The sequence below is a fragment of the Moschus berezovskii genome, chromosome 10 (genome assembly GCF_049115385.1).
Source record: "Moschus berezovskii isolate FMDL1 chromosome 10, NW_MosBer_1.0, whole genome shotgun sequence".
In the NCBI taxonomy this organism is placed as follows: Eukaryota; Metazoa; Chordata; class Mammalia; order Artiodactyla; family Moschidae; genus Moschus; species Moschus berezovskii.
Window position 1 is genome coordinate 103,294,472 of NC_142469.1, and position 15,046 is coordinate 103,309,517.

Sequence of the window (15,046 nt, forward strand, 5' to 3'; positions counted from 1 at the left end):
TGGCGCACTCCAGAATCTTCGGACAGCCCTTCCTTCGTGGGCGGCCCTGGCAGTGCGTCTGGAGCAGCAAAGAGGAGAAACCCCACTTAGTGTGTTCCGTTATAAACTAAGCGCTGCTGGACAGACAGAGCTTTTTCAAAATCTGTATTTTGGTTTAACTTTTTCTAGCAGAACCCACGTTGGAAGAAGAGAGTAACCCTTGAAGCTGGGATGAGAATATCATAAAACCGATACCGAGGGGGCATTGTAGGCACAGCGCTTGCAGGAGGGCGTGCAGGTTGCTCCGGGGCCTCGATGGGGCTTGTCCCCGACTCGTGGTGGTATTGTCAGCCAGCAGCACGGCGCTCATGGTCCCTCCCTTCCCCAGCCCCTCTCAGAAGTTGCTCCCCTAGAGCTTGGCTCCTAACAGGTTGTAATAGGTGACTGCAGTGTATTTGGCTGCCTGTGTGAGTGCGAGAGGCAGACAGGAACTTCAAGATTGAGCCCCTTTAGGGACATGTCAGAAGAGGTAAGGCCCCTGGAGGACTTGCCTGAGGAGGTGAGCCCGGAAGAACATGCCAGAAAAGATGACCTCTGCAGGGGCCATGCTGGGAGAGGTGATCCCATGGAGAACCGGCCAGAAAGGCTCCTTCTGTGCAGTGGCCGGGGGGCAGGTGGAGGTGACGGGTGCAGGGTCGCAGACAGCAGGGACAGGTGGTGGGATGATGGTGGTGGTGGGATGACCAGGCTCCCGGCAGCCAGGGTGCTGGGCTGTGTGCTGCCAGAAGGGTGTCGGACAGCACTGCCCACCAGCCGACTGCTTGGTGTTGTATCTTGGCACCTGGCCCTGCAGGCCTGGGCCACCACGTGTCCTTCTGCGAGCTGTGTGCTTCTGTGACCGCGCGGCCCATGTGCCTGCAGGCCATTGGCCTGGGTGTGTCCTCACATGGCCGTTTCTTAGATAGGAAACCGTGATCTTAAGGAAAGACACTTTGTGTCTGGAGATCTTAACTTTGTGTGCATTGTCCGTAAACACTGACCGGTGGTAGAGAAGTCTGTCCGTGTCTCACACCCAAGAGCGAGTTCCGCTTCGTTCTGTCAACTGCTGGATTTAAGTGGAACGGTGTCAGTAGCTTCGAGAGGCATAGGGCCAACACAGTACTGTAAAGCCATTATCCTCCAATTAAAAATAAAAAAGAAATACAGGGGTATCCATTTTTCCCAAATTTGGATGCATCTAATCATGTTTAGATTTGATTAACAATTCAGGTTTGGGGAGAAGAATCAAATTTTAATTAATTTTTTGACAATAATGAATCATTTCTAAAACATCTACTAGTGTATAACCGAATAATAGTCTTTAGTGTAAATGGATAAACCATTACATAAAAGGGAACTGGATAAAAGATTAAATAGTGTGTGGTTTTCTGTGTCGTATCTTATTGATGTAAACTTAGAGCAAGCATTTCCAGGTACGTTGTTAGATGAGTGTTAAAACTTCTCTGGTGGCTCAGATGGTAAAGCGTCTGTCTACAATGTGGGAGACCTGGGTTCGATCCCTGGGTCAGGAAGATTCCCTGGAGAAGGAAATGGCAGCCCACTCCAGTACTCTTGCCTAGAAAATCCCATGGACGGAGGAGCCTGGTGTTCATGGGGTCGCAAAGAGTCGAACACGACTGAGCGACTTCACTTTCACTTTCTTCAAGCAGGTTAGGAATGAGTGGGAATCGATCATGTTGGCAAATCTGACCTGTACTTTTTCTAAATGAAACGAGTTACGTATGTTATATAATACACATATGTGTATTCACATATGTCACATTCATATGTGATTTCATAAAGCCATAGAAAGGTTATTGCAGAATTTCAGAATATTTAAAACAGTTTTGCAGAACATAAAACAGGTTTTTACACAATAAAAGCCTTTTATTTAAATAAAAGAAAAACGGATATCCCATTATATTTACTTTTTAATGTGACTTCAGCTATATGTGCTTTTCCTACTACAATAAAAAATGCTGCAATATTCTGGCTATATATATTGGCATTTATTGTTGCATGCAGTGTGTCTCAAACATTTAAAGATACAGGGCTGTCTAAATAAACCATTAGAGGCAGTTTATGGACATTGCTGTTTGAACTTTGATTTTTGCCTTATTTACTAGCTTTAGGATTTAATTGCCCAAACGTGGCAGGTTGGTCATTTGCGTGATATTGAAGAGTAGCAGCTTTTTGGCAGGGCAGGGTTTGCGTTGAGGGATTGTGGCGGGGTTTGCGTTGCGGGGTTGTGTCTGCGGCGGGTCGCACAGCCTGAGCTGGTGTGTGGTTCTCGCCCTCTGGCCTGCAGTTCAATGTGTGTGGTGCGATGCCCGCCTGCGGCACCCTGGATGGAAAGCCAGCTTCTGGCTGCGAGGCAGAAATCCAGACGGACGATGTGAAGACCCTGAAGCCGGGCAAGCTGGTGGGCCTGGAGAAGAGCCTGCAGCTGTCCACCGAGGGCTTTATAACCCTGAACTACACGGGGGTTCCTTCCCACCCCAACGGTGAGCTCAGATCCCTGTTGATTTAGCAACTTACAGCGTCCTGGTGGTTTTATGACTGTTGACCTTTCCGAGAGTAACGTGTGCATCCGTAGACGCTCCGGGTCTGGCTGCCCTCTGGCCTCACGTGTACTGCGCGTGCCTGGCCTCCAGGGTGTTCTTCCGGCCCCTGAGTATATTCTGCAGTTGGAGGGTCCCAGACTGCTGGGTTCTGTCCGCATCCGCAGCCCCCAGCATCTTCCATGAGCGCATCCAGCAGCTCCTCTGATAGGAAAGTGTCCACTCGGCCTCTTGTCCCGTTTTTCGGATAGTGAAGTGATGGGTGAAGATGCTGACAGTTTTGCCGTCTTTATTGGGCTCTCATTTCTGCTCCTTCCTGGAGCTGTGACTGCACAGAGCAAGTTGCCGTTTGCGTCGTCAGGTGTGACGCTGAGTGTGAGCGCCCCGGGGGACGGTGGGGGTGGAGTAGAGGCTACTGTGCACGCGTGCGGAGGTGCTGTGTGTGCTGAGCTGCTTGGTTCTCCACCAGCCCCAGGTGCCTCATTCTTGGCTTATGCCCTTCTTAACCACATTGTGGCTTCCCAGGTGATGAAGGCCCAGAAGGCCTCGCACCCTGGACAGAGTCAGTACTGGGAGCCAGGTCTCCTGCTTCTAGTCCTGGTTCTGCCGACGGACACATTTATTCAGTGTTGCGGATCAGAGGCCCTCAGCGGTGCACCCCCCGCCACAGCCCAGCTCCATGCAGCTGGTGATGAGCACAGCTGAGGTCAGAACCCACGTGGTCTGACTTCTGGACCTGCGCACTTTTCACCGCACTGGGGTGGGCTCAGGAAGGGGCATTCGTGTGATGTCTGGTGTCCAAAATAACAGGGGCCGTCTACGTCTGTGTCAGAGGGAGCCGGGAGCCGGGAGGGAGTGGGGATGGCTCTGCCAGTCTGTGGACATCAGCTCGTGCTCTGCACCTTGCCTCAAGCTGACAAATCCATTAACACACCCGGAAGAGGACTTGTAGGGTGTTGAAAGGCTGATTTCGGGATTCCTGGGGAGGGGGTTAAAAACCGGGGGTCTTCTTAACTTCGAGGACAGAAGACGTGGGTCTGGGGGCTGCTGTCAGGTCTGCGAAGTGTTGGCCTTGAAAGGGAATTGCTCTCATTGTGCCTCATTTGTTGGGGAGGATTCAGACACAGACGGGATGATTTTAGTCTATTCATAGAGCCCAGGGGGACAGGAATCCTTGGCTTTACAGAGGTAAACTTCTTCACCTCTGGGTCCAAAGAGTCAGCTGCTCACTCACCTCACGATCCAAAAAGAAATGTGCTTCACTCTTTGTTTTTATTAATATTTTATTAAAAACTGTTTCTTGGCCACCCTGTGTGGTACGTGGGTCTCAGTTCCCCATCAGGGACTGAACACGTGCCTCCTGTGGTGGAAGCTCAGAATCGTAACCACTGGACCATCAGAGAAGTCCCTTCAGTCTTGTTTATAATTCTCTTCGTTTCCACTTCCAGAGTTTAAAAATGGAAAAGATTAGGCATTTATGTATCCTTTTTTTTGTCCTAATTTGGAAAATGACCCCAGTGTTTAATAATGAACTAGATTAGACATTTATATGTGTGTGTGTGTATATATACATATATATATTTTACCCTAATTTGGAAAGCGACCCTCTGTCTCTTGCAGGGTTATCAGTGTGGTCGTGTGGCTGACAGCCGCTGACATATCTCTGCTGGGTCGGGATTCAGGCGCCAGCAGTCCCCGGGGGTGCAGCGCATGTCTGACCTTAGAGTCGTGTTGCTCCAGGCTTGTCCCTCCCTCTCCCTCTGCTTCCGTGTCCTCCTGTGAGAACCAGGCATCTCTGGGGACCACTACGGGACTCGGTAACCTGGTAATGACTCCGGGGTTCTTCCCTCCGTGGAGCCTCCGCCCACGTGGTCCCCTCCCCACAGGAGCCTCTGTGTTGGCCTTGCCATCTCTGCTTCCTCCCTGCCCGCCTCCCCAGTGGGCTGTGCTCGGCTCCGCAAGTCGAGTGATGTTTGAAGTGTTGGGTTGTATCACTCCTGGCTTAGACCACCCCCTCCCCACCCGGGGTTCCCCGTGTGCCCAGAGCAGCAGCCAGGCCTGTCTTCTGCTTCTCTCACTCCTGTGTGTAGTACAAACGTAGTAAATATTGTTGAATAAGCCCTTGAAGGAGAGTGATGGTTTTCTAGTGTTTGGGTGGATAAATGGATATAGCACTCTCATCCTTCTTGGAATAGAAGAGTGCCAAGACGCTGTGCTCATGGTGTGAACCTTCCTTACGAGGGTCACTGTCCCAATGAGTGTGACCTCTTCATGGCTCAGGTCCCTGGAACGGATCGGGTGCTGCGACACTGTCTTAGCAGATGGCCTGGAGGCTCACGTCTGGGCACGCTGTCCCGGTGACCCACGGGTGTCCGGCGACGCTGTGGTCACTGCTGTTTCTCAACAGTCTGGCCTTCTGTTCCCAGGGAGGGCTGATGCCTTCATCATCCGCTTCGTCTGCAATGACGACATTTACCCAGGGACGCCCAAGTTCCTGCACCAGGACATCGACTCTAGCCTGGGGATCCGGGACACTTTCTTCGAGTTTGAAACCGCGCTGGCCTGTGTACCTTCTCCAGTAGATTGCCAGGTCACAGGTGAGACCGTTCGGAAGTGTGCGTGCGTGTGTGTGAGCATATGTCTGTGTGTGTGTGCGCGTGTGTTTTATTTTCAGGCAGCATGACATTTGTGTTACGTGTTTCCCTTGAATGATGCTTAGAGTTCTAAAACTTCTGAGTTGTAAAACAGTGAATCTGGGTTCACGGTTTTGAGCTATCGTTTGGGATCAGAAGCTGCTTAAGGACACAGAAGAAAACTAAGGGGGGAAATTAAGCGCACTGTTGGAGCTCCTTCCTGGAGGGAGAAGAAGAGATTAAGGGATAAGGCTTTGAAAGGAGCCCCCGATTCTGAGCTGGGTCCTCACGCTTTGTGGCGGCCCCACCTCCCCAGCCATGGTGCTCTGTTGTAACAGCTGGTTTTTTTGTTTGGTTGTTTGTTTTTGTGTTTGAATTAAAAGAAATTTTTAAAATTAGGAATCACTAAACTTTTTTTCAATTAAAATTTTTTGACTTTTAAAAATAATCTGTCTGTGGCACACAGCATGTAGGATCTTAGTTCCCTGCCCAGGGATTGAACTCTGCATTGGAAGCTCCGAGTCTCAACCATGGGCCTGCCGGGGAAGTCCCGTCAAGGCAGTTTTGAGTGTCAGGGCTGGTGCATGTCTCTGCAGGAGATGCTGTTAGCCTTCTGTGGGTCTGCTCATTTCTGTTACGAGTGTTACGTTCCTACATCCTTGGCCTTTGGGGTTGAAAGGTGGTGCCCAAAGCTACCAGGAGGGCAGGGCTCTGCAGCACTTCCATGTGTTGCAGACCCCGCCGGGAACGAGTATGATCTGAGCGGCCTGAGCAAAGCCAGGAAGCCGTGGACCGCGGTTGACACGTTTGACGAGGGGAAGAAGAGGACCTTCTACCTGAGCGTGTGCACGCCTCTCCCGTACATTCCCGGCTGCCATGGTGCGTGCCATGCCCTGGACTTGCGTTCACCCTGCCTTCTTCCCCTCCCCGCCTCCTTCAACGCTGTCTCCCGGCCCTTGCAGGTACTGCCGTGGGGTCCTGCCTGGTGACGGAGGAGAACAGCTGGAACCTGGGCGTCGTGCAGATCAGTCCTCAGGTGGGCGCCAACGGGTCCCTGAGTCTCGTCTACGTCAACGGGGACAAGTGCAAGAACCAGCGTTTCTCCACCAGGATAAACCTCGAGTGTGCCCACACGACGGTGCGTGTCCGTGCAGCCTCCTTTCTGCCTCCCCCAGACTCCAGGTCTTGCGTCTGATGTTGAACTTGCCGGAGCGTTCAGGGGTTTTGTGCTGTTGATGGGATTGGACCAGCATGTCCTGGTCTGGTGTGTTTCCTAAGGGCTGTCCATGTACTTCTCTCGTGGAGGTGAAGAGTTGGGTGTCCATTCTGCTACCGTTTGACTCCCTTCTTAAGTGGATGAGCGTGCACTGAGCGCCGGTTTCCGTTGCAGGGCTCCCCAACCTTTCAGCTCCAGAACGACTGTGAGTATGTGTTCCTCTGGAGAACCGTGGAAGCCTGTCCCGTCGTGCGCATGGAAGGTAAGCCCTGGCCCCACTCACCCAGGTTGTGGAAGTGTGATGTAGGGCGTGCTCTGATAGCATCTTAGATGCGAAGCCTTGCGCGTGATCACGAGACGCCTATGTATTTATTAGTGGATGGATAGCTTCTTGTCCTTGCGTTTTCCACTCCACTCCATTGCTCCCTTCACCAGCAACATTTTCCTCCCCTGCTGGGTCGATGGGCTGTTGGCGTCTCACACTTGAGAGCGTGAACGTGAGGTTTGGTTTTAAGTGGATCTTCATGCATTCGGTGACCTAAGCTTTTCTAAAAGACTGTGGGCGGTTTGTCTTAGGCATACAAGCCAGAAGGAGAGAAAGTGGAAATGGTATTTAAGGCCTGTTTTAAGACAGTACTTAGCTGATTGAAGGTTGCAGAAGTTTTGCCTGAAGGTGTGTGTGTGTGAAGGTGTGTGTGTGTGTGCGCGCAGTGTCATTGCCCTTCCCCTAAGACAGTACTTAGCTGATTAAAGGTTGCAGAAGTTTTGCCTGAAGGGCTGTGTGTGTGTGTGTGTGGTGTGTGTCTGTGTATGGTGTGTGTGTTTGTGTGTGTGCACGCACGGTGTCATTGCCCTTCCCCTCTCATGTTTGAAGGTGACTACTGTGAGGTGACAGACCCGAGGCATGGCAACCTGTATAACCTGATACCTCTCGGTCTGAATGACACCATCGTGCGGGCTGGTGAATACACCTATTACTTCCGGGTCTGTGGAGAGCTGTCCTCTGGCGTCTGCCCGACCAGTGACAAGTCCAAGATCATCTCATCATGCCAGGAAAAGCGGGGACCCCAGGGATTTCAGAAGGTGGCAGGTACTGTGGTTTTCTTCCTACTCTTCTTGCAGAAGAATGGAATGCCACATTTAAGATGATAGATTACGTTTTGTGTTTTAAGATCTAAAGACGGTATCTTTCTTGAAAAAGTACGTCTGCTGTGTCCTGGTAAAACAGCGTGTTAGCGATGTTTCTGGTTTCACTTGGTTTTTGTGAAACCACCCAGGACACACACTGAGGCATGTCGTTAAGAGCTTATTTCATTCTTTCTTAGCAACGCTAGTTAGTTCTCAACTCGTATTTTTTCTTTTTTATCCCAACTTCGGGGCCCACTGGACTACTGGTGGGTGCTCTGGCGTGGCACGCTGTAGAACAGAGGCGAAGGGCACACGTCTGGTACAGGGCTGGGCCGTGAAACTGGCGGGGCAGACTGTTGGCCCTCACGCTCTCCCAGCAGCTGGTCAGGTGGTGACACATTTATGAGCTTTTTACAAATTGTGAAGTAGCTGAGAGGGTGAGTCCGTGGGCCTCCCTGAGGAACCAGCGTCCTCTGAGCTCGTCGGGTTGAGGAGTGTCTGCATGTCATCGATCTGTTGGTCTGTGGTCTGCGTGTCTGTTGGTCCAAAGGTCACGGCCTGTGGCGAGAGGAGGCCTGGTTCAAGGAGCCGGCGGGCCAGGCCTGCTCAGTCTTGTCGGGGTTTGTTAAGGGCGTGCGATGGGCCGCATCTGTGCTGACCGGCCGGGGGCTTCCTGAGCCCATCCTCATATCCCCGGCTACTTCTTGGGCAGGTCTGTTTACTCAGAAGCTGACCTACGAGAACGGGGTGTTGAAGATGAACTACAGCGGAGGCGACACCTGCCACAAGGTGTACCAGCGCTCCACCACCATCTTTTTCCACTGCGACCGCAGCACGCAGGCGGTGAGTGTGCTTGGGGCGAGGACTTCGCCCTGGCTTCGCTGCCTTCATCTTTCGTAAAACGAGCCTGCTCTTAGCGTCTCGTGCAACCTCCTGGTTGAACCTAGTTCGAGTGTGTGATTTACAGACCCAGTGCTCAAAACCTCGATCAGTTTTGCCTCGAGCTTAACGAGCAGGCCCGTCCCTCTCTATGTGTGTCCTCAAAGCTCCGGCTGCCAGGGCTTCCCATTTCTCACGCTCACCTCTGCCTTCACAGCCCGTGTTTCTCCAGGAGACTTCTGATTGCTCCTACTTGTTCGAGTGGCGCACGCAGTATGCCTGCCCGCCCTTTGACCTGACCGAGTGTTCGTTCAAGTAAGTCAATGGGGCATTGACTCTGGGGGGCAGTCAGGTTTACACGGTAATATTTTGCTTTAATAGTTAGTGGTTGGTGGGGACAGGGAATTAGATTAGGTGAGTACTCTAGGCTTTAGTTCCTGCATATTAAACTCTTGGATTACTCTTGGCTTAGGTCCATTGCTTCTTGGGTTTTAAGTCCTTTGTTTTGTATTCTTTTGTTTTGTTGGAGTGTATCCTTCTGTACACTGTGGAGAGGTTGGGTAGCAGAGAACCCATGCATTGTCTGAAAATGCCACTGACTTGCTCTCAGATCTGATTGGCTGGGACTAGGATTACGACTGGGTCAAAATAGTTTTCCTTCAATTTTGAAGGCCTTGTCCCTTTTCCGACAAGAACTGCGCACGTTTGGTGAAAAAGTTTGTTGCTCATCTTCTGTGAGTGTTTACTCCATTCTGGAATATTTTCTGAACTTTAAACAAACTATCCTTTGGAAAGTTTTATTTTAAATTTCACGTAAGTCCTTCTGATTATCTCTGAGGCTGCGAATTCTAATTTTTTTTTTTTAATATTATCATGCTTTCCTTGAATTATAATCCATTTTCTTTTAACAGTTGCCTTACACATGTATTTATTTATTTATTTATTTTTGGTAATTAATTTATTTTTTATTGGAGGCAAATTATTTTACAATATTATATTGGTTGGTTTTGCCATACATTGACATGAATTCGCCCCGGGTTTACATAAGTTCCCCCTCCCGAACCCCCCTCCCACCTCCCTCCTCCCCCCATCCTCCCTCTGGGTCATCCCCGCATGCCAGCCCCGAGCATCCTGTAACATGCATTGACCCTGAACTAGCGATTCGCTTCACACATGACAACATACGTGCTTCAATGCCATTCTCCCAAATCATCCCACCCTCACCCTCTCCCACAGAGTGAAGTAAGCCAGAAAGAAAAACACCAATACAGTATACTAATGCATATATATGGAATTTAGAAAGATGCAAATGATAACCCTGTATACGAGACAGCAAAAGAGACACAGATATGTAGAACACATGTATTTAACAGAAAGCTAAAGTTGACCCATAGCTCTACCCACCCCTCCAACCATGAAATAACATAGAATGTTTTAGCACCAAACAGACTCTCCCAAACTCCACAGGATTGTGGTCTAGTGTTTTAGTTCTGACTTATTTTTTTTCCTTCTCACATAAGTTGTAGGTTGTGGTTTTAAAAAATACTCATTGGTTGTTTGACTATATAAATTTCTTCCTTTGAAAAGGAAAAGAAATATCTCTGTTTCTTTGGCTTACTCTTCCTTTTTGCATTGTACCCTTTCCTTTTGACCTAATTTTCATTCTCTAAGTACTCTGTTTCATATAATGCTACGCAGCGCGCTGGTTTGCAGATTGCTTGCCTCTGGTCTCTGTTGAGGTAAGGAGTTTGTGCCAGGATGTCCCACTTGGGACTAGGAAGGAACTAGTGCATCTTCTGACGCTGGCTCCTCAGGCTGTTGGAGCTGGTCCTGGGGTCCAAGCCACGCCGTAACACTGCCTGGCGGTCCTGTACCAGTAGGGAGTGTGTGGAGTTAATCTTGGTCTTCACGTGGAAGGGCTGTTTTCTCACCAGGTGAATACTGTGTGTGTGCACCAGCCCTTGGGAGGTGATCCATCTAGGGTCGCTGTTAGAGAAGCTGGCCTTTCAGTCCTAGTTTCATTCCTAGGTAGATAACCTGCCTTTTCTGTCTGTGTTCTCTTGGGTTTGTTCTGTGGTCTCAGGCTGTTTTGCTTACGCGTGGCTTTGTTATTCATGTTGCTTGGAAGGTGGTACTTTCTAAAACTGAAGATGTCTGCCTGTTATTCAGTTAGGAATATTTTCAGTGACTGTGTTTTTGAAGGTTGCCGCTAAGCTATGCTGTGTCTTTTGTCCTGGGCCTTTATTAACCGTATCTTAAACTTTGCCTCTTGTGTGCACCGTACATTTTAAATGTCTTTTTTATCTGTTTCTGTATTGCATCCTGCTTCCTTAGATCTATTTCCAATTAGCTGGTTCTCTTATTCAGTTTGCTCTTCTAGCTGTTTGCTATCTTTTTAATTTCCATGACTGTAGCTTTCACGACAGCATTCTGTTTGGTGCTCTTTCTCATTTCTTCCTCCATTTCATCATTTCTTCCCTCCATTCTGCCCTCCTTCTTTTGATATAGTTTCAGTTTATTCTTTTAGGCCTTTAGCCACTTACGGTAAATTTTGTCACATGGTCCGTTATATGAAGTTCTCGAGGATCTGCTTCTGCAAGTGTCTGTGTCTCCCACAGATGCTGGGATTAGTGCCAGCCCCAGGCTTTCACTCTCATCCCATTAACAGCCCCTCAGCTTTGACAACACCCAGAGTTCTGTCTTCCTGAAGTACCCCCCCACCCCTGGTTTAGACCGTCCCTGTCTCCCCCTGCATGGGTGCAGCGGTCCCTCAGTGATCCCCTGGCCACGGTGGACTGGCCCTGCACAGGGATCAGAGGTCGTATTAGAGGAGATCGGGCATGTTCAGAGCTGTATGGCCATAGACCACAGTGGTCCTGGGAGATTGTAAGTCAGCCCAGGCTGATCATGTCATGACCCCGCGATGCGATGAAGCCCCCATGTTGTTTGGCCCTACCAGTGGAAGTCGTCTGGTGAGCTGAAACACCCACTGCTGTGCTGCCAGCCTCGGCCCCCGCTGTGCCACGGCTCCCATCTGCTCCATCCATCCAACCGGGGCCTCGTGTTTCCTGTGTACACTCTGGCGTTCTGTGCCCCAGGCCCCTGGTTCCCACTGCTCCCTCTGCCCGATTCCCTGTGGGGCGGGCTCTTCTGCATCATCCTGAGCTTATTCAGAGATGGCCTTCTCAGAAAGGCCTTCTCTGGCCACTGTCTAAAAATCTCACTTCCTCTTTCCCCTCCCAAACTTCATATTCCCTTCCCTGCCTTATTTTTTTCTCTGCACTCTGATTACCATCTGTTATACCGTACATTAAAAAAAAAATTACCTGTGGCCTCTCCAGACTTCATAGGGTGGGCGATTTTTATCTGTTTCCATCAACACAGCACCACCCCCCCTCTGGCATGTAGTTTTTGAACGAATGGCTGATCCTGGTCTCCTCGGGTTAAGTGGTGTCTCTGGCCATCCTGTGTCTCATCCAGACTTGGACTCCGTGGGCAGACTGTGTGTCTTTCTGCACCTGGCGGAGGGCTGGCTCTCGTGCCTGTCCCTGCCTGGGGTTCGTGCGGGAAGTAAACCTTCCCCCGAGGAGGTCAGCGCCAGCCCAGCTTACTTCAGGGACCGCTGGGGGCCTCCGACTTGGACAGCAGGTGGCCTGGCCAGGGCGCCCTGGGCGCTGTGTGTCTCAGCCTTCTGTGTGTCCGTCTCCTCACTGCCCTGAGCAGGGCGCGCACTTGCCCTTTGCTGTGTTCTGTTGTTGAATGCTTAGTTCCGTTGCACCAAGACTTGGTGTTTCCTGAGCTCAGGCTGTGTCGTTGCTGATTCTGCCTGGAGCTGGGAGACCCCAGGGGTCAAGTCCAGCCTCTGGTGGGGTCTGGTGCCCTGGGGTGTCAGGAGTACACTCCTCTTGTGCATTGAGCCTTTCCAGCCGGGACGCTCAAGACCGAGTCAGAATCCGGCTGAACCTCACCGTGGCGCTTTTTCTTCCCTGCAGAAACCAGGCTGGGGACACCTACGACCTCTCATCCCTGTCAAGGTACAGTGACAACTGGGAGGCCGTCACGGGCACAGGGTCCACCGAGCACTATTTCATCAACGTGTGCAAGTCCCTGTCCCCGCAGGCTGGCTCGGGTGAGTGGTGGGGCTCGGGGGCTCGTGGCTCCTAGGGAGTTTGTTGGGGAGAGAGAGGGGGTAAGGACGGATTCTTCGAAGTCACGTCGCTCTCCGACATGGGAGTTCGGGACACATTAGCCCGGAAGTGGAAGGAGGAATTATTTGAGGGTCTTGATGACCAGGCCCTGGTGTGGTCCAGGGTAAATCAGTGCTGAAGGCGTCCTGGGAGAGTTAGGACCTGTGTGAAGTGTCAAGAGGCGGAGGTAGGGGGAGGTAATCACGGTGGCTGGTAGTTCTCAGCCAGGGCAGGAGATTGGAAGGTGGGGAATGGCCGTGTGGGCGCACACCCTCTGACAGTAAAGCGGGTGGGGGTCCTGGTATGATGCACCCAGACCCTTGGTGCCAGTGATGAGGCGAGAGCTGGTTGGACCCAGGGGACCAGGAGCAGCAACCCGGAGAGACCCCGATGCCACCCCCGGCCTGACAGGATCCTGAAGACGCGGAGCTTGTTCTATCTCCCTCGGAGTTCTATGCAGCCCCACTCACATCTTGTCTGGCTCAGCTCAAAGGGGGCGCTGTTTTCTGTTTTTTTTAGTGATTTTTCTCTGCTCCATGGTATGTGGCCACGGCCCACTCCCCTTTGCTCTGTGCGCTGGCCAGCCGGGTGACCCCACACTCTCGGTCCGTGAAGTGGGGCCCGCCTGTTCTTTCCTCGGGGCAGGTGACTCAGACATTTCCAAGACTGGGAAGTTGGCGCAGTTCTTGGTGACTTCAGAAATAAAGATAGCACATGAACATAGGTCATTTACAATATCCCATGGGCTCAGTCTGGGTATTCTCAGCTTCATCCTGTTTGGGGGTCAGAAAAATTGAGGCCGTCCTGCCTGGAATTCTCCTGACTCTCCACGCCTACCTCCCCAGTCCATCTGCGGTAAAACAGTGTTTCATGCCATGGGAGCTCATGGTGTCATCGGCATCTGACTTAAATGATGGGAATCACTGGTATTTTGGAGTGATTGTTAGAGTCAAATGTGTCGCGTGCCGCACGTTAGGTGCCTTGTGAGTCCTAGTCTGGAAAGCAGCTGACAGTCGCTCTTAATGGTCTCTGCTTGTGCTGCAGAGCCGTGCCCTCCGGAGGCAGCCGTGTGTCTGCTGGGCGGCCCCAAGCCTGTGAACTTGGGCAGGGTGCGGGACAGTCCTCAGTGGAGCCAGGGTTTGACCCTCCTGAAATACGTCGATGGCGACTTGTGTCCAGACCAGATTCGGAAGAAGTCAACCACCATCCGCTTCGCGTGCAGCGAGAGCCATGTGGTGAGTGACCCAGCTGTGTCCACCCCATTGTGGGTCGTGAGTCAGCAGGACTGTCGTCTCACTTCCTTGGGGTGCACAGTGAAGCCCTCAGGGTGACCCGGCCTAACAGGGGGCGCAGGCAGTGCAGCCTCAGGCCTGAGGTCCCGGGTGCCCGCCCTGGCAATTCAACTTCCAGAGTTAGGGGCTTCTCTGGTGGCTTAGTGGTAGAGTATCTGCCTGCAACGTGGGAGCTGCAGGTTCAGTCCCAGGACTCGGAAGATCCCCTGGAGAAGGGAATGGCTACCCACTCCAGTATTCTTGCCTGGAGAATCCCATGGGCAGAGGAGCCTGGCGGGCTACAGTCCATGGGGTTGCAAAGAGTCGGACAGGACTGAGCTACTGAGTCATCATCATCATCATCAAAGTCTGACTCAGACCCCTGGAGGCTGGAGAGAGAACTGCTGCTTGCCAGCCTGCCCTTCATCTTCCGGGTAAAAACGGCAGGTCGGGCAGACCCGGTTCCAAGCCAGCTCTCGTGCTTCCTGACCGTGCACCCCAGTCCCTTCACCCCTCTCAGCTGGTTACCAACACAAGCTCCCGCGAGGTTGGAGAGAAGAGGCCTGAGGCTCCGGGCCCCCGTTGCTGGCTTGTGGTCAGTGCTTGAGAACCAGAGTCTTGTCTTATCTCTGGGCAGTCCCTTCCCCAGAGGGTTGATCTGTGTGGTGTGGAGGTGGGGACAGAATTAAATGTCTTGCCAGACTGTTTTTTTTTTTTACCGTGGGCACATGTCCACCTGGGAGATGAAGGTGCTTTTGTAGGAGATGTGGGTTGTGGCCATGGGCCGTGAGGACAGGCTGGGCTAGCCCACTCAGTGTCACCGTTCAGCTGTGTGTGGCCAGCACGGGCGGCGGGGGAGCCCCAGGGAGAGCTGCGTGGGGGCCTGAGGCCTGCCCCCCTGGACGGGGTGGATGCTGAGGTTCTCCTTGGGAGAGCGTGCGGAGGCTGAGCCTGGACCCCCAAGCTGCTGGGGTGCAGACACCCTGGGCGCGCATAGACTCACTGTGTGACTGAGCGGAGAGGCTCATGGCTGAGCAGGACAGCTGAGGGGCCCCTGGGGGCTCTGCACGCGGGTGCCCGGGTCTGGGTTTTCTGGGGAGAAGGGTCCTGCTGCACCAGTCTGGCCTGAGCCACGTGGACGAGGTACGTGGGG

The 15,046-nt window shown here is 52.0% G+C and overlaps 1 protein-coding gene across 1 annotated transcript in view; it reads left to right on the plus strand.

Moving 5' to 3' along the window:
• IGF2R (insulin like growth factor 2 receptor) overlaps positions 1-15,046 on the plus strand; it is a 105,088-nt gene that overhangs the window by 65,657 nt on the left and 24,385 nt on the right. Inside the window, exons 22-31 of the mRNA XM_055432891.2 lie at positions 2,327-2,522; positions 5,006-5,176; positions 5,948-6,091; positions 6,175-6,350; positions 6,603-6,690; positions 7,303-7,518; positions 8,269-8,399; positions 8,653-8,750; positions 12,428-12,564; positions 13,667-13,857. Of these exons, the coding sequence (XP_055288866.2) occupies positions 2,327-2,522; positions 5,006-5,176; positions 5,948-6,091; positions 6,175-6,350; positions 6,603-6,690; positions 7,303-7,518; positions 8,269-8,399; positions 8,653-8,750; positions 12,428-12,564; positions 13,667-13,857 (1,548 nt within the window). The remainder of the gene's footprint in view (positions 1-2,326; positions 2,523-5,005; positions 5,177-5,947; positions 6,092-6,174; positions 6,351-6,602; positions 6,691-7,302; positions 7,519-8,268; positions 8,400-8,652; positions 8,751-12,427; positions 12,565-13,666; positions 13,858-15,046) is intronic.